Source organism: Chiroxiphia lanceolata, chromosome 2 (genome assembly GCF_009829145.1).
Source record: "Chiroxiphia lanceolata isolate bChiLan1 chromosome 2, bChiLan1.pri, whole genome shotgun sequence".
Taxonomy (NCBI): Eukaryota; Metazoa; Chordata; class Aves; order Passeriformes; family Pipridae; genus Chiroxiphia; species Chiroxiphia lanceolata.
Genome location: NC_045638.1, coordinates 24,831,205 through 24,859,112, shown reverse-complemented (window position 1 = coordinate 24,859,112; position 27,908 = coordinate 24,831,205). Strand labels below are relative to the sequence as shown.

General features: G+C 41.7%; 1 protein-coding gene across 3 annotated transcripts; it reads left to right on the top strand.

The window, feature by feature from the left end:
- Positions 1-272: 272 nt before the first annotated feature.
- Positions 273-27,774, top strand: IRS2 (insulin receptor substrate 2). 3 transcript variants are annotated; one of them, XM_032678705.1, is made up of 2 exons: positions 273-4,152; positions 6,166-8,104. In XM_032678705.1, exons 1-2 carry the CDS (start codon positions 651-653, stop codon positions 6,267-6,269), a joined length of 3,606 nt encoding a protein of 1,201 aa, XP_032534596.1. In that variant the 5' UTR covers positions 273-650; the 3' UTR covers positions 6,270-8,104. The 3 variants fall into 3 exon arrangements, with proteins under 3 accessions (XP_032534596.1, XP_032534598.1, XP_032534597.1); XM_032678707.1 differs by lacking the exon at positions 6,166-8,104 and adding an exon at positions 25,362-27,774 and having other exon boundaries at positions 274-4,152; XM_032678706.1 differs by lacking the exon at positions 6,166-8,104 and adding an exon at positions 5,436-5,867 and having other exon boundaries at positions 274-4,152.
- The last annotated feature ends 134 nt before the right edge of the window (positions 27,775-27,908 follow it).

Below are 27,908 nucleotides of genomic sequence, written 5' to 3'. Positions count from 1 at the left end.
CGGAGGGCACCGGCAGGAGGGGCGCAGGAGGCGGGACCCGCTGGTCCGGGGAGGGCCGGGGTGTGGGCGAGAGCGCGGGGGGCGGGCAGGGAGTGAGAGGTGAGGCTGCCACCGGCCAATGGCGTAGCGCCGTCCCGCACCCGAGAGCCCGCCCTGCAGTCCCATTGGCGGACGGAGCCGTCCATCTTGCGGCGCAGCGGCCAATGGAGGGCGGTGCCGGCGGCGCCGTTGCCCCGCCCCGTCTCGGTGTGTGAGCGCTCGGTGAGGCGGCGGTCACGTGTTGTTTTGCTCTTTAGTTGGGGCACTCGGAGCGCGATGTGTTACTTACGGCGAAACTCCCGCCGGCGCCGGCAGCACCAGCGGGAGCAGCGGCGGAGCGGGAGCGGCAGCGGCGCCGCCGGTACCCGAGCCGGGGAAGACGCCGGGCGGCCGCCGGCAGCACCCGCTGCCTAGAGGCGACAGCGGAGGACTCCGCTGCGGCTCCGAGCAGCTGCGTTTTTCTACAGAGGAATAACTTTATTTTACCTGCTTCTTTTAATTCTTCCTTTATTTTTTTTTTCTCCTTTTTTTTCGCCGCTGCACTCGGTTCCGCTCCGCGTCGGCGGCAGCAGCGAGAGGAGCCGGGCGGTGCTCCCGCCGCAGGGCTGGGGATGGCGAGCCCCGCCGTGCTGGGGCTGCTGCCCCCCCTGAGCTCCCCGCCCGGCCCCAACCTGAACAACAACAACAACAACAACCAGGGCGTGAGGAAGTGCGGGTACCTGCGCAAGCAGAAGCACGGCCACAAACGCTTCTTCGTACTGCGCGGCCCGGGCGGCGGCGGGGAGGAGGCGGGGGGCGCCCGGCTGGAGTACTACGAGAGCGAGAAGAAATGGAGGAACAAGTCCGGGGCGCCCAAGCGGGTGATCGCCCTGGACTCCTGCCTCAACATCAACAAGCGGGCGGACGCCAAACACAAGTATCTCATCGCCCTCTACACCAAGGACGAGTACTTCGCCGTGGCTGCCGAGAACGAGCAGGAGCAGGAGGGCTGGTACCGGGCTCTCACCGATCTGCTCAACGAGGGCAAGGCGGCCTGTCAGGGGTCCCCCCACCGCCACCTCGCCTCCCCCTTCTCCGCCTCCTGCGGCGCGGCCGCCGCCTCCCTGGCCGCCGCCGGTGAAGACCTCAACTACGGGCTGATCGCGCCGGCCACTGCTGCCTACCGGGAGGTCTGGCAGGTGACGCTGAAGCCCAAGGGCTTGGGGCAGAGTAAAAACCTCACCGGTGTCCACCGGCTCTGCCTCTCGGCCCGCACCATTGGGTTCGTGCGTCTCAACTGCGAGTTGCCCTCGGTCACGCTGCAGCTGATGAACATCCGCCGCTGCGGCCACTCCGACAGCTTCTTCTTCATCGAGGTGGGGCGCTCGGCCGCCACCGGCCCCGGCGAGCTCTGGATGCAGGCGGACGACTCGGTGGTGGCCCAGAACATCCACGAGACCATCCTCGAGGCCATGAAGGCGCTGAAGGAGCTGTCCGAGTTCCGGCCTCGAAGCAAGAGCCAGTCGTCCTCCTCCTCTTCCTCCGGGGGGGCCGGCGGGCCCGGCGGCAGCGGCGCCTCCGCCACCCACCCCATCACCGTGCCCGGTCGCCGGCACCACCACCTGGTCAACCTGCCTCCCAGCCAGACCGGCCTCCTCCGCCGCTCTCGCACCGACAGCCTCGCCGCCGGCGCCAGCACCAAGTGCACGCCGTGCCGGGTGAGGACGGCCAGCGAGGGTGACGGCTGCCGGGTGGGCTCGGCGGCCGGCAGCCCCATGAGCCCGGGCCCCGTGCGGACCCCCCTGAGCCGCTCGCACACGCTCAGCAGCGGTGGAGGCCGGCAGGCGGGGAAGCTGCTGCCGGTGCTGGCCGGCGGCGGGCTGCAGAGCAGCCGCTCCATGTCCATGCCCGCCTCCCACTCGCCCCCCTCCGCCACCAGCCCCATCAGCCTCTCTTCCAGCAGCGGCCTCGGCTCCGAGACTGCCCATCCGCATCACCCGCAGCGCCCGTCCAGCGGCAGCGCCTCCGTCTCCGGCTCCCCCAGCGACGCCGGCTTCATGTCCTTCGACGAGTACGGCTCCAGCCCGGGCGGCGACCTGCGGCCCTTCTCCTCCTCCTCCACCGCCAGCAACCGCAGCAACACTCCCGAGTCGATGGCCGATACCCCCCCGGTGCGGGACCCGGGGGGCGGCACCGATCTCTACGGCTACATGGCGATGGAGCGGCCCCCGAGCGGCCGCCTCTGCTACCGGCCCTGCCCCGACGCCGCCGGCGACAGGTGCCATCGAAAGCGGACCTATTCCCTGACCACGCCGTGCCGGCAGCGACCCGCCCCGCCTCAGGTCTCCTCCGCCTCCCTCGACGAGTACACGCTGATGCGCGCCACTTTCGCCGGCAGCGCCGGCCGCCTCTTCCCCTCCTGCCAAGCCGGGGCTTCCCCCAAAGTGACCTACACCCCGTACCCCGAGGACTATGGGGACATCGAGATCGGCTCCCACCGCAGCTCCGGCAGCAGCAGCACCAATCTGGGGCCGCCGGCAGCGGGTGGTGGTGGGGGAGATGATGATGGCTACATGCCCATGACCCCTGGTGTGGCCGCAGCCTTAGGGCAGGGAAGCCGGGGCAGCGATGATTACATGCCCATGAGCCCCACCAGTGTGTCTGCCCCCAAGCAGATCCTGCAGCCTCGGACAGGGGTGGGGAGTGGGTCCCCCGGGAATGGGAGCAGCTACAAGACCAGCTCACCTGGGGAAAGCTCCCCTGATGATAGTGGGTACATGCGGATGTGGTGTGGCTCCAAGCTATCTGTGGAGAGCTCAGATGGAAGACTGAGTAACGGAGACTATATCAATATGTCCCCTCGGGACCCCCACCATGGGCCCCAGGTTCCCTCTCTTACCCCCCCCGACTTCTTTTTTGCCCCATCAGGGCATGGGTCCAGTGAGCCCTCAAAGCCCGGCTGCTATTCATACAGTTCCTTACCCCGCTCGTATAAGAGCCAGGGATTGGCAAAGGACAGCGACCAGTATGTCTTCATGAACTCCCCGGGGAGGATGATCCCGGAGGAGGCGGCGTGTGGAGTGGGCCAGTTGCCTGCCGGCACCTTCACCTCCTCCAGCCACATGGTGCCTTCACCCCTGCGGCACAGCCGGACTGAGAGCTTCCTGAGCCAGCGGTGCCAGCGGGCAGCCCGGCCCAGCCGCCTTTCTTTGGAGACCTTGCGGACGGTGCTGCCCAGCATGAACGAGCACCCTCTGCTGCCTGAGCCCAAGAGCCCTGGTGAATACATCAACATTGACTTTGGGGATGCTGCTGTCTATTCTCCCCCCTCGTTGCCTGCTGACAGCCCGGCCTCCTCCCTGGGCTCAGGCACTGGGCAGAGGCGCTCCCCGCTTTCTGACTACATGAACATGGACTTTGGATCACAGTCACCCTCCCAGTCAGGCACGGTCTCAGTGGGCTCCTTGGAAGCTCTCTCACCAAGCTCTTCTTCCAGCACCAGCCAGCCCAATGGGTGCTACCTGAAGGCAACTGTGGGGGTGGCTTGTTCATCCAGCCCGTCAGATGGTGGGGATTACACTGAAATGACCTTTGGCATGGCCACCACCCCACCCCAACCCATCGTTCAGAAGCCAGAAAGTGCCCGGGTCACGAGCCCCACAGCTGGACTGAAGAGGCTCACCCTCTCTGGGGTGGAGGCTTTCATTCTCTCAAGCCCTCCCCCAGACCCAAACCGGGGGGCCAAAGTCATCCGGGCAGATCCTCAGGGGCGGAGGAGGCACAGCTCAGAAACTTTTTCCTCCACCACCACTGTGACCCCAGTGTCCCCTTCCTTCGCACACAACCCCAAACGACACAACTCGGCCTCAGTGGAGAATGTGTCCCTCAGGAAAACCGAAGGCCTGGAGGAGGAGCAGGGTAGCAGTCCCATGTGCCGTGAGACCTCAGCTGGCTTCCAGAATGGCCTCAACTACATTGCCATTGACGTAGTGGATGGGTCCCTGGCAAACTGTGACAAATCCAGGTTGAAAGCCAGGCACCTCCTGAACGGGGGCATCAATGGAGTAGAGATGAGCGCCTATGCCAGCATAGACTTTCTGTCTCACAACCTGAAAGAAGCAAGTGCTGTGAAAGGTGAGTAGCTGTGTCTGACAGTGCTTGCTATGTGTGTTTGTGCCTACTGTTTGCCATCACAGTGTTGTGTGTTTGTCGTGCAGAGCACTATCCCTCCTTGCTTCCTTAAAAATCACTCTTATCCCACTTTTACACATCCTGTAATAAGCAGTTTTGGAGGAATTTGGTGGCTCTTTGTATGAGAAAAAAGGTTTAATTTTGTGATATTTCTTCATGTTTCAGTTCTGCTGTGCTATTATTATGAGTGTATACTTCTGGGTATCCCAATAGAAGCTGATGTTTACAACAGTTACTATGTTTGGGCTGTCTTCAGTTTTCTTACATAAAATTTTGGAAAGTGTTTGGAAAATGTGACCAAATAGTTCATGTTAATGCAGCTTCTGAATACTACTTAAAAATGTAAATGATTGACTTAAAACAGGATTGTCGACTGAGGACATCAGATTACAAAAACAATCCTTGGCTCTCTAGTTGAGAATGTCTGTAATATCAAAGTGAGAAAGATAAATTTAATATCATGGTTTTGAAATACCTTCTCTCTTGCAAAAGTTTAACAGTAAATCATAGTAAGCATGGAATGTGAATTTAAAAAAATGTAATAATTCTTTCCAGAAGTCACTATATGCTTGAGCTGTTACACGTTGTATCACACATTTCACTTAAGGGCCCACCCTGACGGCTCAGTCCCAGCATGGATGACCAGTTGGTTGGCTTCCTTTTGTATGGATTTAAATGTTGGTGTTCGAAGAGAAAAGCAAATTGAAGAAATCTGAACTTTGTGTGAGAGAGAATTTAGGTTTAAGTATGTAGCTGTTCCTTTATTGAGGTGCTGGTTATGCTGTTGAAAGAAAAAAATAAGAAACAAATACCTTCCTTCTCCCCAAATAGCAACCCACTTCCCCTCAGTGATGTGAGGGTTTGTACACAACTGGGGGCTGGTTGAGGAGGGCACAAAATAGCCAATCTGTCAAGGAGAAAAAGTTAATGATAAGACACCATTAGGATTTCCTCGGCTCTTGAATTTATGGAAGACGTGGTAGCTTAAAGCTCTGTGCATATATAGCTGTAATACATGTTTATGGGTCTAGCTGGGTGAAATGACGTTACGAAAAAAGTAGTTGCTTGGAGGGGGATAAGTATTGCTTCTGTATTCACAGTGCTATAGAGGCATCAATAACAAGTGAACAGCAACAGCTTGTAAAAGCCACATGCAGGTTTTTTTTCCTTGTGTTTTCTTAGTAGCTAGTTGATTTTGAAGAAGAAAATATTTTCTCTTTTGATAGGAAGTACAGGAAGATGGAAAAGATGAGAGATCCACCGTTTGCAGAGCAAGCTTTGAACCTTATTAAGACGAGAGGATTGTTGAATGCAGTGTCAGAGTTTGAAAGGATGAAGGCTTATTCTGAATGACTGGAAGGGTTGAGGGCAGAGCCTTATTTGTGTCTTGCTTTTAGTTTTGCTGGGGTCGTTTTCAGGATCCCTGTGGCTTGCCCGAGCCCGGTGTGGATGCTGCAGCCCCCGCTCTCCTTGCCCGGCCTTGGGATGGCGTTGCCGGGCGCCAGCAGACGATCACGCCCCTTTGCTTTGCAGACGGATTTTTCACAAAAACGAGGAGCTTTTTTTGAGCCACCTACAGCCCCAACTGCAAACCAAGCCCAGTGTTGGGAAAGAGCTATTTCCACAGCATTCCCCAAACTGCTAACCCTAAGGCGGGAGGAGGGGGGCGGGAGAGGGCGGGCACCGGTTACCGGGAAAACCCGGCGCGGGAGCGCGGCCGGCATCCCGGTGGCACGCGGGAATGGGAGAGGCCGTCGGGCAGATAAGGAGGGGGGAACGACCGCTGTCCTTCCCATCCAGTAAACAAAAGGATAACGCAGCCGTGTTAATGTGGTACTCGGCGTACAGCGGAGAGGGCTCAGTGCTGCTGCATGTGTTTGTCCAAGGATGGTTATAGGCTTGCCTTATTTTAATATTTAATCTGCATGCGTGTTTGTTTTTCCTCTTTCCCGTAAGCTTCTAAACGCAGGTCACGTGGAGAAGTGGTGCGGGGAGGCTCGTTGGGATTGACCGGCTCTGTAGGAGGTGGGCGGAGATTCTCCAGCACCTCGCTTCCCTGAGAGGGGTGCCAGCCTGTGGGGTGCACTCAGGGGTACAGGGATAAATGGATGTAACCCGAGTCAGGCCAAAGGTGATAAGGAAGAACCTCACACCACCAGCATCGTCAGCCAATGGTGTGCAGGGTTGGGTACCAAAATTGAGGCATCAGGTTAATTGCACTTTTGTCAGTCAAGCTGGGAAAGTCATACCATGGGGAAGGAGAAATACATCACAAAGGACTTAATCGGTGTAAGTTGAATCAAAGCATAAACTTCTGCAAATTTCCTAGTTTCCCTTTTGGTTTTCGCTGGGATTTCACACCAAAGTTTGTTTACAGAAGGACTTCTGCTACCATTTAGAAAGGTCAACCAGTATTGTATTAATGTATTTGAATTTCAAACATTTTGATTTGGGAGACTACTAAGAATTTCATGTTTTATAGAGAAACACATGCAGTTTAAAGAAAACAGTATTTTGCAGGTAAGCAAGATTATTTTAACATTAGTCATGCAGCAGGTTTGAGAAAACCCTAATTCTGTAAAAATGGTTTGTACAGGAGAGAGCTTATATAATCAGTGTTGTTTGTTTAGTTGTTTGCACTGTTTTTGAATTTTGTTTTTAACTGTATTAGAAAAGTGAGAAGCTTTACTTCTTCAAAAACCAAGTGTGGCTCCTAGTAATTTTAAAACAATGGAGAATCCACATATATTTAATATTTAGAACAGGAGGCTGAGATACAGACTATACAGATAAGCCCGTTGTAATTGCCCTCTTAGTAAATTAATATTTGATTTGTGTAAAATACATGTAAAAAACCAGTTTTAATTCTTCCTTAAGGTTTGTAGCAGTACTTGTGTGGATAAATGTTTTGAGGGAAACTGTTTGTATCATTTGAAGGTGGCTGGCTTTCACATGTAGCTTGTCTCTACTATCTGTAACTTGCCTCTGCTGCAGGGAGTGCTGTGCTTTTGGAAATCTCTCTCCGTATTATCCTGTTGTGGTAGAAGCAAGGAGTGCATCCACAGCTGATGTCAAAACAGAACAGTTAAAACGTTGCTTAAAATGATAGTTTCATTTAGTTTTACTGTGTTCTGAAAATGTGAAAATATTTAGTAATTGGAGAAACAATTGCCTTCATCTGAAATGTAAATAAACTAATACTTTTACTGGTTGGTTAAAGCTTGTTACTTGCTAATGATTAGCCTTTGTTCTTAAATTATGACTGCTTTTTTGCTTAAAAACATATGAACCATGTATGGATTTAATTATTTATGGAGATGTTTACACTGGTTTTTTTCATATAGTGCAAATTATTTATTCCAGTATATTTATGAGAGATTATACCCAATAATGATGTGACTTTCTGTAGTGGATCTTAGTTCTCTTGAAGTCAAATGGTAGTTTTGTCTCTGTTTTAATGGGGATTTTACCGTTTGTGTGTATTCCTGAAATTCTTAAGATTCCCATTAAATTTAGTGAATGTATAATAGGGAATTTTACTTAATTGAAACCACCAGAATTGGGTGGTTAATCTTTAATTTTGTTTTCTTTTCCATTCACAAAGTGCTCTGTACCTTTAACTTGTAAATGTTTCTAGTAGTTGGTCTAGTTTTCTAAAAATGGGCAGATACTATGTGTAATGGTGCAAAAAAAGCTGAAGGTTCTTTTCCTCCTGTGTTAGTTTCTTTTGTCTTGATTTGTTTAAAGAAGTGATCATCTGTAATGCATCTACTTAAGATCGTAATAAGGTGATTTTTGATAATCATGACCCCCACTCCTGCCTTGTCAGTTAGCTTTCAGTTTTGTGAGGGTTTTATGGTTGCACCTAAACAATAAAAGCCTATCTTAAGAAATCTCTTCTTGTGTCTTTTTAATGCCATTTTAGATTGTTAAAGAAATAACCTTTGTTTCCTTTTTCTTTGGGATTACTTTGCACAATGAATTATATTACTAAGTTGTTTTTTTCCTTCCTCTTCATATGCCAGCTGCCATAAAGTTTTGGTTCTCAGAGCAACATGAGAATGTTTAATTGTCTCTTTAACAAAACTAATATTGATTGTAAAATTATTTCTTCGAAGTATTAAAATATATGCTGTGTTAGAAATCTATACTTTTTTAAAGTCTTTTTTTTAATAAATCAGTTGTAGTAGTTTCTCTTACTGTAAAGTTCTGTGAAAACATCAAAACTAACAACAGAAAGAACTGAACTACTTTTAATAACTTACATAGTTTGATTCTTTAACTTAGAATTAAAAATTTGAGAGTTGTTTTTTTTTTTTTTTTACAACATCTCAAAATTCACTTACTGTCTTTCAGATAGCATTTTACAGCTGACCGTTTGGTCAGGTCTGAATGCTTAGGTCTGAACCTAGCAGTACCACTTGCGAAACATGAAATATAAACTGAAATTATCTAAGATTAAATTAAGCCTTTGATATTTTAAATTATGTTGATTATAGGGATGTCAGCTTTTTACAAGCAGATAGAATATTAAAATGCGTGACATCTATTAGACTTTTATTCTTTATACTTTAAATTATGTTTAGCTATACTGCTCATAGAAAGAATGTCATGGTTACTTTGAGTCATTTAAGATAAAGTGTTATAGACCAAGTTGAATGGTAGGTTTGTTCTAAACTGAACCAGTACAGTCATTGCTTAAGGCAGAGGAAATGCTTTAGGTTGATGATTGCTTCTGATTACTTGATTTCTTTCAAGATAGCTACAGAGACTAATGTTGGCTTGTAAGTAGTACGAATAAATGAGTGTTTAAACAGAAAAAGTATTAGGACATGTTTTATATGGTGGCATTCTTTATGTTTGGGTTTTATTAATAAGGAGAGAATAACGTGTTTCTTCACACTTGATTTACTGTTATTTTTAAACAGCGTTAATTACACTGGAATGCTGAAGTGATTTATAAGTTGAAACACAGCAAGCATCCACTGAAAAATTTAGCTAGTGTATGTAATCTGACTTCCCTCCCTATTCAATAGCTAAATGGCAACATAGTTACATCCAGATGTTTCCTGTCTATATCAGTTTTTATCTAAAAATGGACAGATACTATGTGTATTAATATATTTCTTTTTAAAGTAATAAATCTATGGCTTTTCTGATTTTGTTGAAGTATAGTATGCTTTTTGTACTGTTTGTACATATGTTGTTTTCTTTGTGTTCGTTGTGTTAGTCATGATATAGTCCAGCAGTTTTGTGGAAGTTTTAACATTAGGTTGGTGCAGTATATGTAATAGCAATTTAAAGTGAATATATTGACTGATTTGATAAATTAGGACTTGTAATTATGAGGGTTTCACAACTGTTTTTGTTGTAGTTTCGTAAAAAGTTTGCTTGAAGTGATCTGTGTAAGCATAGAAGTCAGTAGTATTCCTTGAGTTTTTAGAAGACTGTGTAGTGACCCCAAAGTTCAGATATGTTTTCTTTGTGTGTTTGTTGTCTGGCATATGGTTATTTTTAAGGTTTTTGTGCATATGCACATAGGGGGTCAAGAGTGGCAGCTTTGAAAAGCCAAGTTCAGCTGAGTAGTCCCCTTGCTGCTGGTTGTTGAAAAGGCTGCCTTTCCTACTACAGACTTTTCAAGGGAAAACTTTTTTTGTGGGGTTTTTTTTTGTGTGTGTTGTTTTGTTGTTGTTTGTTTTTTTTTACGCTTGCGTTTGTGTCAACTGCCTTTAGCTATCCAGCATGTTGGCTTCTTGGATTAGTCAGTCTGCCAGGCACTCTTGAGAACATGCAGCAGTAAACAGAGCCAGCAAAGGTGACTGCTCCCTCTGTCTTTTAAATGCGAGTTATAAAGCAGCATGGATTTTTCCTCTGCATCTCTGTCAGCTTTGGAGGAAACCAGGATTACTGGTTTAAGATTGTGTTTGCAGCTTCCACACTAATATAGGCAGAATGAATCCCTCAGTTGCAGGGCTGTAAGTGTTCGTAGTTAAAACAAGCTTTTAAGACTTAGATATTATAAGCCTTATCCAAACCGCAGAGAAATCAATGCAGAGATTTTTACAGAGGATCACCTAAAAATACATTTCATGGAGTGTTAAAGTGCTAACATATATAGTAACATTTGAGGCTCACTCAAAGACAGCAGTAGTTTGTAATCTCTGGATTGCCAGTTAAATGGTAATGAGTAACTTTCCTGAAGAATAGATAAGTGCCTGTATATTTCTATGGAGTTGTACTAGTGCTTTGTAGCTGAGATGACAAATTGGCCACTAAACTAGGACTGTTTAGGAGACTTGTTCAATCCGATGATAAAAAATGCCTTTAGAAATTGATTTAAAAGACCAAAGACAATACTTGGAGTTCTCTTACTATTTTTGCTTTAACAAATAGTTTTCAAACAGAGGTTCTGAATTTTTTATCAATGATAATGACCCCAAATTGTGTGTAGGTGTATCAAAAATAGTAATTTTAAAAAATGCAGTTCTTGTTCTCACTAAAGGGCTATACACTCTGGAAAGAGATATGTTACGAGCTAACAGTGGGGAGATACTTTCAGAATAAACATCTTTGATACTAGGGTGTTGGGTTTTTTTCAAATTCAGAATTGCCTGTCTCAATTAAATAAAAGTTACTTTAGAGTGTGTTTTTTACCTCAGTAAATCAATCACAAAAATAGGAAAAAAAAACAACCCTAGCCACAAACCTAACTCTCCACCTCCGATGATAACATCTACACTGCAGAAGAGTAATGCAATAGCTTTATTGCATAGATTAGGAGTGATTCAGTGTTTCGTTTACATTATTTGTCAATCTCTTCAGCATCCTGGAGGAGAACACTTCCTTCCTGGCAGATGGCAGCCCCAGGGCCATGCACCTGCCATTACAAGCACTATGCAGTAGTAATCTACCCCAGCATCGCTGTTGACAAGAGGCTAATGATTGGAGACTGTCTGCCTGACAGCCTAAACAAAGTAGGAACGTATTTGCCCTTCAGCAAGAGGCTGAGAAATCTTAGGCAGGACAGTCAGGACAGTATGCTGAAAAATTATAATGGAATTTAGATTAGACCTCTTTGGTAGTTAGTGTTTCTAGTATGAGCCACTTTTAAGATAATGATGCTTCAAAAAGCAATGTCTCAAAGAAGGGATTTTCTGCTTCTCTGGCAGAGTGGTAGCTGGCTTTATATTAATAGCTCAGTGTTGATGGGAGGAAGGCTTGGGCTGGTGTGATTTAGCTGGCTGTGCCACTATCCTCTGCGGCATAGTCTGCCCTCGCTGCAAGCAGGGAGTTAGATGTGCTCGCGCTGGCAAATGAGGCCATAAGTGGTGTTAGAATGACAGAGAATGTCTCTTTAATTGTTTGAATGGCACGTTTGGTGCTTGCATAATGCATTCCCATTTCAATAATTTGATTTGTAATTTGATATGTTTTTATTATGTCATTAGACCAGGATCTCTTACTTTTTATTTTTTGTTCATTTCTGTTATGCATGTGTGTGTGTTTGCTTTTCTTCTTTGTAACTAGTGTGGGCGATGTTTCTAGGGGACACTACCCAAGGCAAGGGTATCTTTGAACTAGGCCAGGATGTTCTTTGCTAAATTTAAAAACTACCCAAATATTACCCAGAGTTTGTAGGGTATTAAGCAGGATTACATGACGCACGGATTAGACATTGTTGAGCAGCTTGTTTTTGTTGAAGGGGTCAGAAATGGAGGCACTGGGGCTTTAGTGTGATGCCAAAATAGCAAACTTGCTGATAATCAGAAACAGCAGAAGCTTCTTAGAAACAGTAGAGCACTGTGGAGAGTTTTCCAAGCTTTTCCAAGTGATGCTGTAGTAAAGTTTGTTTGATATGTGCCGTGATGATGAGTGTAACGTATGAAACTTATTTTTCCATTGAGTTTCAATTTACAGATCTGTTTTACAGATATCTTAAAGTAGACTAAGAACATGACTATAAGTGGAACGTGAGGCAGAGGACTTTGATTCTCTTCAGTCAAAGACAAATCAATAAATCATTCCAGTAACAGTGGGAAAATCATGTCAATGAAATAAGATCTAAGCAGTTTTAGATTTGCCTCTTGCATTGTTTCCTCCGAGGCAGTATATTATTTAAAAAACAGTGTTTAAGGCAGTCATAATGTCCAGTTTAACACTTCATTAAATTGATTAGCATTGTCAAATTAATGTATGGAATGAGAATTAGGAAGATTTTTTGTTGTTGTTGCTTTGGATCTAGGCTTTTGTTCAGTCAGTTTTGTGACTTCTGGTGACCAAGACATCTGACAGTCTTTTGGGGCAGTTAGATTTAACTCTTACATAGAAAGCAGTGATGTTGAATAGTTGCTCAAGAACAAGAAAGCAATGATGACTTTGGCTTAGTCTTACTTCACTGATGAAGATAACTGAGGCTATAGAAACTTATTTGCAATAACTGGTAATGTTACATTTCAGCATTATTTAAAAGAATTAGGGTAAAATTGACAAGCAGACACAAACCTCATGAGTTTTCCAGTTAATACAAAACTCTTTTACATCACCGAGTTGACTGCTTCAACTACCGTGGTCTCTCCCATGCTTGAATTACTGAGAAGTTCAGGTGTGAATTTCTTCTGTAGTCTTTTTACTAGTTTCTCTGATAGTGATTTTTTTCAAAAACTTCAGGAAGTGCTTTTTAGTTTACTTTAAAAGGCAGACCAAAAGTTAGGTGATGTGTCTAACCAAAATTTTCACTTACACCTAAAAAAGACTTCTGGTGACAGAATTATGAGATTTGGAACTGAAAGGTGAAGGTAAAGTTCTTCTGTAAGGCAGTTGCACTCAGTTGTGTTCTAACACCATTCATTTTTACATCATAAAAGTTTGGAAAAATTTATATGAGGGTGGGCTGTTAAGGCAGTTGCACTCAGTTGTGTTCTAACACCATTCATTTTTACATCATAAAAGTTTGGAAAAATTTATATGAGGGTGGGCTGTCATCTTTTACAAGAGATTTCAGTCCCAAGCAATTAGTTCTGTCAAAATTAATGAAATGTAACTATAATAATACTGTCTCTAACATAACAAAAAGAAAAGTTACGCTTTCATTGTAACAATCCTGTGCAGAAACAATAAACATTTGTGTTGATGATTACTATGAAAGTTGTTTGTGAACTACGAGGCATTTTATTATAAAATTATTTACAGCTAATTAGTTTTGATCTAGCATAGAACTTTGAACATTTATGTTTGGATTTGGAATCAATCTTTTATAACTTCATGCAAGGTTACATAATTCCCTGAATGGTGAAATTACAGAATTAGTGCTCGTGAGTTTAATAATAGTTATAGAAAATGAACTATGTGGAGGACCATTAGGAATAAACCTGTGTGTATATATATATATATGATCTTGAGGCACACAATACTTGAAAGAATTGGCCATAAACTTAAAACTGTTAGTACTTACTGTTTTATAATCCCAATAGGCTAGCAGTTACTCTCACAAATATGGGAGAGAGGCTTAACATACTCTAACGAGTGCTAGGATGGTATTGCTTTCTTTTCGATATCTACAGAAAGGTGAATTATTGTACTGTTCTGTTTTAATCTTTAAATACCAAATGAAAATTCTATGAAGATAAGATTTTAACTTTAACCAGTGTATTTTTAAATAAATGGTAGATTGTGTGAGTTCTAAATAAATAAATTGATGGTACTTGGTTGTTGAATGTTAGCCATTAGGATGATTTCCAGATACAAATGCACTGATGTATTTCAGCACTGTGATTTCTAGTCTGTGTCCTCTTTTCCCTCCCCCCCCCCCCCGTCAGTATGAATATTCAAGGGACAGTAAACTCAGAGGTTTGTAAGATATGGTAACATGAGATAGTACACCTGTTATTTAAAGAAAAAAAAGTCACAACTTGATAGTAGTGAAATATAATTGATTTTTAGTAGAACTAGGATTCAGCCCTCAGGATATAAATTGATGGACTTCTGTTTTAGTAAATGTACACTTGACTGTGCTAGGAAGTGTAAACAATACTTAGATCTTGCAGCTTGAGTGAACATAGTCAAACTGTTGTACCTGAATGCAGAGAAAGCAGGACACTGCTGTGAATGGGCTATGTCGGATGTTTGTATACCAGGCTGCTCTTTGATGGAGTCATTGTTAGAGATCATTTAGAGAGTCCTCTGAGTCTGAAATTAAGGAATTCCTTAAGTGTTGAGTCTGCTTCATCTGTCATGAATGTGGCAAGCATTAACTTGCCATACTGGCCACGTGGATGCTATGTTGTTATATTAAGAGAAAATGCTGCAGCATTTTCTATTCCTCTCACTCCTCCGTAGATGTTTTCAATTTCCTTTATTCTCATAGTTTGGCTGTTGTCACTTTTACAAGGTGACAGCATTTCATCCATACTGTTCTAAAAAAACATACTGGGAGTTATTTACGTGATATTTTGTGTTGTGTAGACTCAGGCTTGTATTCTGCTTACTTTGCTAAAGTATTCTACTCTACTTTGCTAAAGAATAGTATTAATTTAGTGCAGCTTGCACTGCTTCCTTAATAAGGCACAGGAGAAACAGAATGAAGGTTTTATAATAAAAAAGGTACTGGGGCTTACAACATGTACATAGGAAATACTGGGCTCTGTTGAGGAGTGTTGCATAGGAGATAACTTTAAACTCTCCATGCTGAGTGGAATGAAGTTATACATCCTGTCTTTAGTCAGGTGCCTCTTTTATCAGGCACTCATTTTTTTTGCTTGTCTTCCTGAGGCATTTTCCTATGTTTTGTATTGGGCTACCGGAGCAGCTGACTCTTCTTCATTTTTCTCTGGAGGCAAAGTTCTGTTAAGTTCTGCTGAAGATGGCAAAACAGTAGACAAATAAGTCTTTTATTGAAACTTTATATTAAATTTCTTCTTTGCAATATTTTTTTTTTTACCATGGAATCACATTGTTTTATTAGCCTGTGAAGTGGCTTTATCTTATTTGTTAGTATAGCTGTGTTTTTCTCTGTGTGTGTGTGTGTGTGCGCACCCGATTAAGATCTTAATTTTGATTCTGTAGTCAAAGAAACATTCCAGTATCTTTCAAAATATATTAACTTATTTGCATCAGATACACTTTATTTTGCTAGGTAAGAATTAGCCTTGTTTATATTTGATACATAAAAACCTGTTGTCTCATCAGTTCAGAAAAGCACTTTGCTAAAAATAATTAGGTTTGGTAATTGTCAGTTAATTGAGTAGCAGGAGACACTTGTCCAAATTCCATGATTTAGTTTAGGAAAAACATTGAAAATAAGTTGTACCCATTTTGTACAGGATATAGTATAATGTGGCTATGGCTGTTGGAATGAATAGCATTGCCATCTGTCTTTTAAATTTGAAATCGTTTCTTCATTGGATCAGCTGGTACTGGAAGTTTTTTTTCCTACCAGGTGTGTTTGTCTTGCTGTATATGGTGACACCATTCTCTAACTTCTCCTCTGGTTCTGTAATGTGTAACTTTTACTTTGACATGGGTTTCCAAGATTTTTCATAGCAGTAATGAGATATTAATAGGGAGGCTTGAAACCATTTCTTTCTCATTGATCATCTTAGGTTCTTTTTTGGGCCATTTGTGGCCGTATATTATCTTTCTGGAATAGTAATAATTATTGCTTCAATTAATTTTTTCAGTGTACTTTAAAAATAGCTACTGGAAATAAGGACCTCTGATATGGTCCACAGACTACTTTATACTGTAATTTGGAAATCCGTGATATGGAGGAACCAGTCATTTACAGCCTGTTCATGTTGGGTTTATTTTATATATGTTTTATGGATATGGTAAAGTGATTTTGCCCAAGTCTTATTCCTGCTGTATAGAAATGTGTATCTGTACTCTGTTGTCTCAAACATAATTTGAATCTGCCTTTTTCTTTCGTTTTTGTTGGTAGTTGTTGGAGAGGCTGAGGCATCAAAGTGAAAGACATTGTCAAAATTGTTTTACCTTTTATTAGTGCCTCAGGTTGCTTGATTTTTTTTTTTTTTTCCCTCCTTGTAAACAGGCATCTTGTGTTTGCAGAAATGTTTTTGTAGGATTGTTTAGCACAGACAGGATGGGATTATTTGCAAGCCGAGGGAGGATATTCCAGAGGAGGCCATTTATCTTTGTTTTTCCTAACAGATTCTGTGGAATTCAGCTGTACTGGGTTCCTGTTTTCATCTAATGGACATGACTATAATTAAAAGGCAGAGGCTAGAGGTTGACCAAATATTAAGGGACCTTCATGTAGGTGTCCTGAGTGAAGCTGCTTGATGTCTTTTATGTTGCAGATTCCAGCTCAAGTGTTTCCAATATGTCCTAAGGGTCCATGTTCCTGTTTTAGATTTCTACATATATGGTGGTTTTTTTGATCTAGCCAGTGTTCTTGCAGTTTTTGCAGAACTGAGAGATTTGATCTAGTCTGTAGTCACTTAATTTGTACCTTATTAGGAGCCTACTGAAGGAGTTCTCCTAAAATAAGGATCTGGCTTCTGTAAGTAGTCACTAGAAGGATACAAGTGCCTTTTAAGTATTGAAGAGGCTGCCTGAATTGGAGATTGGCACAAAGCTGTCTCCCCTGACCATAGAAAGAGAGCTTACATGCTTGGCATAAATGGAACACCGAACTTCCAGAGATCTGCAGCTTGTGAGATCAACCTTGCCGTGTGGAGTCTATTTCAAGCAGAAGGACTTGAAATGAGACTGACATTTGTATATGGATCAGCTGGCATAGCTAAGTATTCCTGCCTGACCCAGACTGTACTTTAGTTAGTTGATGATGTATATTGTACTTGTGCAGTAAATGTGAAATTAAAAGGGATTTGCGGTTTGTTTGTTTGTTTGCAGCTGCTGCACTGTTGGCTGAACACTTTCCAATATTTTTCCTGGTCAATTACAATATGGGAAATATGCAACAGTATTGGGGCCCTATCGCTTGCAAGCAAACTTGGGCTTTAAAGGCGCAGATGCCTTGGGGGAAATACTGGGATTTTGCAAAGTATTTCTTTGTGGCACTGTCTGCAGTCTTTCTGGTTTTGACAGAGCAAACTTGTAGAGCATCATAGCTTTATAAAGTTTGGACCACTGCATGATATTCTACAGGAAGTCATAGTTCCTTGATGTGACATTGGGAGGTGTTCATAACACCTATTCGAGATGTCCTAAGCATCTTTAAAGAGCTGGGATGCTGGCAATGGGAGAAAATACATGCAGGTCTTGATGTACTGGAAAGCCTCCCTGAACTTTAGGGGAATTTCTCTCAGCATTGAGGGACTAGAGCCAAACTCTAAAGTATCGCATCTTGAGTGACATAGATGGGTTTTAATTTGTTTTATAGAAACAATCCTGGCAACATGATACAATCTCAAAAAGATGACAATGTCAGTTATATAGGTGTGTGGTCAGATATATTGGTATAAGTAAAATGCATTATTTTAAAATGCTATATCAGTTACTGATGAGTAATGATAATTTCCTTTTTAAGGAAATTAAGTGTAATTGGTTGCTTATAAATATATTTAATGGCAAAAAATGTAGAGAACCGTAAAACAAAACAAAGACACCTGTGTAAGAGCACTTGGGAGAGAAGGAAAAAAATGGTGAAACAGTAGAGTAGAGCTCTTTTTCTGTAAATATTTACTGAGAACTTGTGTAATTACAGAAGAAAGTGCATCTTACTCTGGAGCGCGTAATGTATATAACCAACACTAATTTTTTGCTCTTTTAAAAACTATCCCTTTGAAGTTTTGAGAAAAGTGCTGTGAAAGCACACTGACATCATAGTATTTTTCATACTTTAAGTTTGGGGTTTTTTTCTTGAGGAAAGTAACATTTTATACAGCAGGTCTCATAGCTGGAAAAACAAATAAGCACTGTTTTCTAAACTGAGATTCATTGCATGTCTCAGATATTCTTGTTTCTTAGGGTAGGTAAAACCTGGCGCTTTGCATTCACTTTTGGCATCTGTTTTGTCTTGCAGAGCAAATTAGTGTGGGCTTGCTTCACTTCTTTTTCTGCAATAAGCTCTTAGATGGGGAGGATTCAGGTGCATCCAGTGGAGCTGGGAACAATCTCATTCATTCAGTATAATCTGTGTTTCTTGCTTGCGAAAGAAAGTAAAATATGAGTAAAAAAGAGGAGGTAATTATATGCTTTCTGCTATCAAATTATTTTATGACCAGCTTCCAGTTTTGAAACTGGTGTTCTCAGAAGATAAATTTCAACCACCAAAATTATTTTCCTAGACAGCTTACTACGCTTTTTGCCTCTGCTTTCCAACAGAGTATCAGTTAGCCTCCAGGAGTGATAGGTGCATGATATTTATCATGACCATGTGACAAAAATACATCTTTTCCTTTCATGTCTTAATATAATACTAACTTCTGTATGCAATAAAATCCATACCAGCTTCAGAAAGAAATGCTAATCATCTGAGCTTAAAGTTAGAGTTGCAGTTACAGCTTGAGCTTAAAAGTTAGAGTAGGACGTTACAGATGCCTGTTTGTTTTAAAAATGTAACATAAAACTTTTTTTATTTTTCTAGTTCTCAGAAACATATTTAATGCAAGGGAGAATAGAATACAATCTGTAAATAATAGATCTACAAATTGTTCTTTGAGACGTCATTTTGGCTTGATTACCAGGGTGTTTGACTGTTTATTGAAGGAATAGTGGGAAATGTCTCCTGGGGGATTGTGTTAGAGAAAGAGTGGCTGTTTTCGAGAAGACTTAGTGGGCTTCCATAGAGGGATAACTATTAAGGCTCAAGCAGGTGAAGGAGTTGAAACCAACAGGGTAAGGGCAACTCACTAAATTTGTGAATCTGGCTTTCAGACAGTATCCACTGTGCCAGCAGTTGCTGTTGGTCTACAGTGCAACTCTACTGCAATACTAGGAAGTTAACGAGACGAGCTTGACTCTTGATCGTTATCAAGCTGGCTTGTCCTTGTAGGTAAATCAGTAGAAACTAGATGAGAACTTTGAGAAGTATCTCCACATGCATGTCTTCCTCTAGGAAGGAGGAATGCTCCAGTTTTCTCAAAGGCCTTGTAAATCTGAAGCTGCTTTTGATATGAGGTGCCTAAACCCATTTGGCAGTGATAGAGGCAGGGATCAGTCTTTTAGAGTGCCTGGATGAAGTGTTTCTGTTCCCCTCCCCACAATATTTACATGGCTAGAGCACTTACCCAGGACTGACCAGTGTCCAGTACCTTTCTGGATGAAAAAAAAATCTCAGTCCTCTTTCCCCCCTCCTCATCTTACAGCAGATCTCTGCCATATATTCTTTGGTAGAGTGCTCTTGTTCTTTCTTACTGAAAGCTGTTTTCATGATATTAGGTTTTCACTGTAATGGAAAGGGAGAGTGAGCATGACTTCCCACAACTTACATGAGTCCTTATCTCTGTTCCTATTAATATTTAAATTTTTAATATGAATAATTTTTCAGTTTAGTCAGTGGAAAAGATTGCTTTTTATCCCAAGTGAGAGAGAGAAAAAGCAGACCTTTAAGCTCTTTGAGAGTACTCTAATGTTGTGTTTTCAGGCATGTGGGTGGAGGTAACCTAGTGGCTCAGGAGCAGCTGTTGAACTTTGGTATTGTCCATTGATACTTAGGATGGCACTCAGATTCTCACTTATGGATCTAACCAGAAGTCTGATTGTGCTTTTTTTTTTTTTTACTTCACTGTTAGCTGCCTGAAATAGGAAAGCCAACACTGACAGCATTTCAGTCGGCAGTTGTGTGAGAATATCAGGCTCTACTTACAAGAGCTCTTCTTCCTTGTTGACCTTGTTAATGACTACTGATATAAATTAGAAGAGGGACAAATATGTCTTTGACATACTAGCTGAGCAAACTTCCCAGCAATTGTAAAGGTGTGTAAAAGGATATGATCTCTTCTTCCTAAAATAATACCAAGTCGTACACCTCACAGAGTTTGGGATCTTTCAGAACTCTTATTCATCACAGCCCAATATGAAATAGGACAGAAGAATTGTTGCTTAGAAGTGGCTGTTTCTTCCCATTGACTCTAAGGAGTTAGAGTGACTAGCTTCTCATAGGGTGAGTAGGTCAGAGATGTGGAGGTACACGCAAGGCTTGGTAGAATTTAGCTGAGTCTTGCCTGGTCTGTGCTGTTGAGGCAGGTGTGCTAATTCAGTTGTTGTTGTTTCTCCAGAGATGGGGTGGGTAGGTAGTTCAGTGTATTAGTCACCAATCCTTTCTACCCTCACCCTTTATCATTTGGAAGGTGAGCATGTTGTTTTGCAAAAATTCTGTCTCTTTAAGAAAGTTCCAGCCTCACTTTGTATGCAGATATTGCTGTCAGGCTGCACCTGGGAAGAGCTATTCTCTCTCCTTGGTGTAGTGAAAAGAGCTGTAAAAATTAAGCCGGTCACCTCACTGAGGCCACTTTTATGATGTTGGGTCTTGAATCTACACTAATATAGGAATCATTTTGTGGTTGTAAGGTGGGAGGCAATTCCACTTGCATGATAATGGTCATCAATGAAGAATGTGACTTCTTGTTCCACGATGGTTAAATCCTGTGCATCCTGTGCGTGTGAACTGTGGAGTGGCTCTTGGCTCTTTGCCTGCCTGCCACAGACTAATCTTTTCAGTGGCAAATTTTCTATATAGCTTCTACATCTTCTTCTGTGTGCGTTTCTGTCCCTCTTACAAACTCCCAGTGGAAGGCCAGAAGGACTAAACATGTTTATTTTCTAGGATTTTGTTTGTACAGAGAAAGCAGATGGATTTTGTTTAATTTCATGTAATGCTTTTGAACGGTTGTATACCCACCTTGCAAGGGAGAGGATAATTGAACACATTTCAGATAATATTATGTTGAGAGGTTGTTGTCTAATTTATTGTATTCCTAATCATGAGATTAAATCACATCTATACAAACTTCTTTAATAGTACACAGTGGCTGTAGCTCTGAAATTAAGAGATATAATAGCAGCTGTATTAAATTAATCCTGGGAAAAATGAGCATGTCTACTTCTTAATTTTAAATTTGAAGTGCCTATATTTATTATAATTGATATGGAAAATGTATTTCTGGACCAGCACTATAAATTCATTATAATGACATTTGTAAGCTTAATCCTTTATTTTCCACATAATTACATTTTAATGTTTAGTTTTTAGTACTACAAAATGTATAAGAACCTTGACAAAATTATATGAAACACAAATTCTATCAAATTCTGGAGTCAACTAAGCATAGCCAACATTCTCGTCTGTACTTCTATTGCAGACTCCGTTGCTTAAACTCCAGTGTAAGATTGTAGGTAAAATAAGTGTTAGTCATGTAAATATATGGCATCAAAATACATCCAAATTATTTTGGGTTTTAGTACCTTTGGTTAAAAGTCAGCACTTATTGTAAGTTCTGGGTATTTGTCCATGACATCAGATGAACATATTAACCTCTTGTGTGTATGCTAGGCATAAAAAACCAAAAGGTACTTGCAGGTACTGACATGCAGCATCATTTCCCAGGTAATCTTGTGTTTTGTTTCCCACTTTAGAAAATAATCTTTCTCCATGGTTATCTTAATGCAATTCAAGATGATATGATTTTTAACTATTTGACACAAGAGTTAAAAGTATTATAAAGCTCATTTTAGTATAGATAACTGTAGCTGCAAACTCCCTACCTTACTACTTTAAAGAAATATAGTGTATGGTTGGTTTTTTTTTTTGGTTGGTTGGTTGGTTTTGGTTTTTTTTTTTGTTATTTGTCATGAAGAATCTGTGTTGGTCAGATGCTCACTTTTCTAAATTCATAAAACAACAGAGACATATCTAAATAACATTGCATGCTGTTTCTTAGTAGAATAACATATCAAAAGAGCCTAGTTACTTTGGGCAGCATGTCTCCAATTATGATCAACCATGACTTGTTTAAAAAAATAAAAATGGCTTTTTCGTTTCATAGTTTAGCTTGTTTTTCTCATCAATTTACTTTGGATGGATATTATTCATGGGTTTTGTGTACTTTCAGAGTGTACTACTTCATGATTTCTTGCAAAGTGTTGATAAAGCTAGTGTTCAAACTCTGGTTGAAACCTTTTCCTCTGACAGTGGCTGTACTCAGCTTTATTTCATAAGAGGAGTCCCACTGAGTGGAGCTCAGATTCCCTGGAATTACTTGTGAAGAGCCATAGCTCAGCACATGAGTTGTTCTGTTATCTTCAGCGGGGTTACCTATAACATTAAGTACAGTATTCATTGCATTGCTTTATGAGAGTTGGAGCCACATCAGGATTTGGCTTCTACTGTGCACTTCCCCAGTAGCACCCTGGGTAGCAGGCAGGCTGTATTTGCATTTGGCCAAGTTTACACCTTATGATGTGTGTGCATCTTGTGATCCCTCCTACAAAGCAGCCCTTGGAGACTGCAGTTCAGACCATCTCTTGTTGCTGTCAGTGCCAGGTCAGCACGGGGTTGATTACTATTAGGACCCATGTTGTCCCTTCCCACCCTCAACCCCTGCCTCTCTGCTCCACTGGCTTGCTGGCAGACTGCTCTGGGTGTGAAAAAGTGCTTCTGTGCAGGCCCATCTCCTGTGAGGTGCCTGGCCAGGTATGATGCATGGAGCTGGAGGAAGCTGGAGGGTCGGGAGGGTACACTAGCCCTTTCTGGGTGGCCAGCTGCCTTGCCCAGTGCCATACATCTCCTCCCAGGTGTCTGGGGTACCAAAGGCATCTCTGTGTGGGTGGGATTCAGTTCATTGGGCTGTGCTGTCTAACAGCCTGGCCTGATGCCCATGAACTTACGTGCTGTTAAGCTCCAGGTTCAGTTTTATTAATTGGAGTGTTCTTCCAGGAAAAGTTAGTTAGCAGAACCACAGCCTTAATTGATTTGGCAGACAGCAAGGGGAGGGGAAACAGAGATAAAGCCACTGAGTGATTTGTCTGGAGTCAGGGCAGAAGCCTGCAGCAGAGCCAGGGGTTCTGCGTCCGATGCCTGATCTGCTCTGGCAGTCACGCTGCCAGTGAATAAATTTACTGGTTATTCATAACCAGCAACATATTTTGCCATGAGCCACATGAATAACTGTTCTTGCCTGTGTGCTTCTTAGCAGATGAGAATTATTTTAGGAATTAAAAAAAAAATTATTCATTGCTTACTGACTTTGAAAATTAATAAGCAGAGTAGATTTTCGTTAATTAGGTAACCATTGTGTTCTCTTCACAGTATATTTAACAAGTCTATGAGTATTTGTTAGTTTCCTAGCAGTTTGTGTTGTGTGTTTATTCCTTGATTTATTCCCCAAGAAGCACTAATGGAATCAGATGACAAAAGTTGTTTTGGAAACTCAGCAATGATCATGGATGCTTTTCTTAATAAAGCCCAAAACCAAGAGGAAACCTCAGTATTGACACAGTGCTGGACTTTATATTTTGATTTGTACATGTCCATGGAGAATGAAGTTACCAGAGAATATGTTCGTGTCCTGTAGGAATTTTTAGTTTCTGGATAAATATGGTGCATACTGATGTGACTTGCTGTGTGAGTGGAATGTTGACCTTTGGCTTGAAATAAATAAAAGATACTAATCACTGAGGTAAAAATTAACAGTGGTATTGATTGGGTTTTTTTGTTGTTTGGTTGGGTTCTGTTTTTAGTTTAGTGTGGAACTTCCAAATTAATTTCTTACAAGTAGGCTTCCTCTGAAGCTGACATTGCTATTACATGGGTAAAGTGGTAGCAGTAGTTATTTTTCCTTTCTCGATTCAAAGCTTATTCAAAACCTGATTCAAAACTTTTTGAAGTCAGGGAAAGTTGTTTCATTATTGAAGACTGTTTGGGGTAGATTTTGAGTTATAGGTCAGCATTATAGAGTCATTGAATGATGTGTTTATTGCATCATAGGCTCTTAGGCTATAATTCCATCTACAAAACCCCACGAACAAAGTTTGAAAGCGCTTTGAAGCATCAGCCACTTCACCTACTCCAGTTTAATTCTGACTGGACAGTACCTGGTGTGCTGCAAGCACAACATCAGGTTTACTCAGTTGCTAATAATCTTCCCTCATGTCTGCCTTAGGCTGACATTCTTCTGGAAAGATACTTGTTTGTTCTCTATGCATTTTCCACTGATTTCCCTATCTGAAGGCGAGATTTTTTTTTTTGTTTAAACTTTATTTGGCTTTCACTATCATTTGTCCACTTTTGGGAATGTAATTTTAGTTGTCATGTTGGTTTCTATTTGAAGGAGGAAAGCAGTAATGCAGAGTCAGCACTGACCTTTAAACATTCACTTGTTTGCCTACATGATGCATTTATGCTGCTTCCCTGAACAAAAATGGGAACGAAGTGGTTTGTTAGGCGTCTCTTCCTCAATGAGGGATCTCTGCTGCTGTGTGAGAGCTGTCCATCCTGCCACATGTTCACCCATACAGCCATTCGGGATGATGGTGGCAGGTTTGGGCTGCTCTGGTTCATCATAAGCCGGTTCAAGTTCTTAATTTGAAAACACCTTCCGAACCAAACAACAAAAGCTAGTTCACTGAAGATTCAGTGGGTAGATTGACTTAGTTTCTGATGAGAAAAGTGGGGGCAATGAGATGCTTTCCTTTTGGTCTTGGCAGGCTAGTAATTAATCTCAGGCTGTGACATGAAGTAAAATACCAAGTAATATTCTAAGTATCTGATCATATAGCGGCTCCAATTGACTCCAGCAGGACTAATTTCTTAAGTAAACCATAGCTCTGAGAGATTCAATAACAATTTAGCAATTCTCACATATATGTCAAGGTATATCAGCCTTTGTTTTTGTGTAAACTTGAGGGAAAAGCCTTTTTATTGGTTTATCAGAGGCTTATATGGATTGAAACTTGCACAGATAAGCACTGTGCTTACTTTGACATCCAGGTTTTGTATATAATCTATTTTGGTTTTATTGTCTCAAAGGAATTAAAAATACTGAGGAGTACTCCCTTTATTGCCTCTGCAATACTTTATGATTTATACAAATATGAAAGTAATTATTGCATAGCTTTTTTTTTCATGTGAAAACCTATTCTGAATAATCTCTCTGTGGTATTTTTTGTGTTGTTTAAATCATATATGAGAATTTTTACCTCTTTTATTGACTTTCTTTCATTTTTCTTTTCAGAGTGAAGGAGTTAGTTTTCTGACCATGACCTCAAACAACAGAGTACAACATTCAAAGAAGCTGCTCGGCATATACCTTTCTGTTTATTTGGTTTTGGGTTTTTGTTTTAATTTTTTTTTGTTAACTGAAGCTGCTTAAGGTTTACTTTTTATTGTTGTTATTCTTGGTCCTAACAGTTACTTACCTGTTGTGGGCCAAACTGTGCAACAAATCTAGGAGGAAGGGAAAGCAACTTGCCTAATCATTACCTGTCCATGGCATCTATGGTATTTTGCTGCTGTTTCGACAGAAGTTGGAGATGCTCTTTAAATTGTAGGAACTTTTCTGCTGGCCTCTTTACTAATGGCCAATGCCTTCATTTTCTTTTCTTCAAAGACAACTGTATTTATTCTTTGGCATATTAGGGGATTCTGTAACACCTGCTGAAGCAGCAAGATCTGGTATTTACTGGCATAATTTCAAGCCTACGACAGTACTACCTCAGTTCAAAGTAAAGCCGGATTTGCGGTGTTGGTGTACGACAGGAACTCCTTTATCTCTATGCTGAGTCTCTCAAGAACGGTTGCCAGCCTTACTGAACTTGCAATGCGTGCAGTTGCTGCTGCTGCTGGGTTTTGAATCGCTAGCCGCAGGGTTTACTTCTCAGACAAAGCTGAAGTAGGGCACTGAAAATTCTAACATGGGATGAAACTCTGTGAATTAGACTTGGACAAAGGATTCAGAGTAGTTAAAAAATATAAAATGTGTAACTGAAGAAACATAAGTTAAAAACATCCAACTGTATTAGAGGTATCTCTCTGTACCTTTGACACACTTGTTTAATCCTCTCTATGTAGGTGTTTATGTAGGTACTTCAGATTGCAAAAGCCTTTTCTTCTATTTACAAGCTCACTTTTGTCAGCTAACCCTGTTCTTAGCTGCGTTTCTTGTAACCAAAAATCCACATAGGCATGCTAGGAATGCAGGGATGATAATGGGTATCGGGCAGATTCAAGCGCTAATATTAACACAGTATTATCTTGCCATCTAGAAAGTCCTGATATTTGCCTTCTACCAGGAAAGCACCATTGTAGCTGCAGGCACTATTACAGGGAAGAAGAACCATTGCAGTCACTTATCCTGAGTTCTTTTCAAGGCTACCTGTGCATCACATTTCCAGTGGCCTGAAAATCCGAGTGATGTGGCAGCTACTGTCACAGAAGTCACATACAACTCTTGCACCAGACTAGCAGAATGTCATGCCATCTTGCTTCTCCTTTGCTAAATTCGTTGAAGAGTTTGTATACATTTAAAGGGTACCTCCCCAGTGCCTGCTCTGATAGACATGATAGACATGTAAGTATTACTAAGTTATGAGTTATGTGAGACTTTTTTTTAATCATTGTGCTAGGTGGAACCTGTACTTCACTATCAGCAATGCATTATCTTTGGGATTTTTTTTTTTCCTGAGGAAGACAAGAGTCAATGTCTTACAAATACAATGAATGGCAATGCGGTCTTCCTGCTTACATGCTGAGTTTTAGAACTGAGGATTGTATTACAAGACAAAGATGAATGTAAACTAATTTTTCCCTACCTTATGACACACTTTATTTTTCACTGTAATTTCTGGGGTCTTAAATCACAGCAATGCATAGGCTAATACAACATTACATCTAAAATCAATTTAAATATCTGATCTGTTTGAGTTTTTTTCTAACAATAATGCTATAAATGGCTCTCAGAATTTCTAAAATGCTGCTTGTTCAAGTCTGGAATGAAAAATAACTACATACATTTGACATTTTCTGTCTGAACCGTTCCCCTGACCCCTGACCCCACCATCACTGAGTGTGGTACCTGCTGAATTCAATGTTTTGAACGTCTCTATTTTGAAGTATCCCTCTGTATCAGTTAAGAAATCATGCCACTAAAACAAATGGCTAAAATGCATACAGCAACTTCGAAACAACTTGACAATATAGTCCATTATTCTCTATCCTGTATATTTCACAAAGGCATATGCAATACTTACATTCTTAATTTAGTTTACAGAACGGAACCAAAATGTATAAATGTTATGTTTGCTATAACTTCACAATGTATATTGGGTCTTTGTACATTTTGCCTGACTTACCTTAAATTTAAAATATTTTTGCTATAACCTTAACAGTTATTAAGCAGTGCTTTCTTTTTGGGTACGTATTGTTTCTGGATATCAAGATGTTAATATATTCTTGCTATTGTGATATGACAAGAGACTTAACTTATCTTGCTGTGTCTTCCAATGTACACGCTGTATATAAGGATAAAGTGATGCTGCTGGAGACCAGAGTAAATGGAACTAGAGTAGTGTATTGTATTTAGTCTGTATTGATCATGGATGCTCTCCTTAATAGCCATATGCAATAAAATACGTTATTTATGAAAGGAATAAAGTATTTGTGTGCCTGTTTTCTCTAGTGGTGAATGGATTTTTCTCGTGGTTTACACGGAATCAGTTATTCTCTCTTTTAAATGGAAACACACTTTCTATGGTTAAATCTTAACTGCTCTGCACATACTTGC

Bases quoted from the DNA above. Each gene is read 5' to 3' on its own strand.
- IRS2 (XM_032678705.1), top strand. From the start codon at position 651: ATGGCGAGCCCCGCCGTGCTGGGGCTGCTGCCCCCCCTGAGCTCCCCG. The intron at 4,153-6,165 runs GTGAGTAGCTGT...CTTTCCCGTAAG, and splicing joins AGAAGCAAGTGCTGTGAAAG to CTTCTAAACGCAGGTCACGT.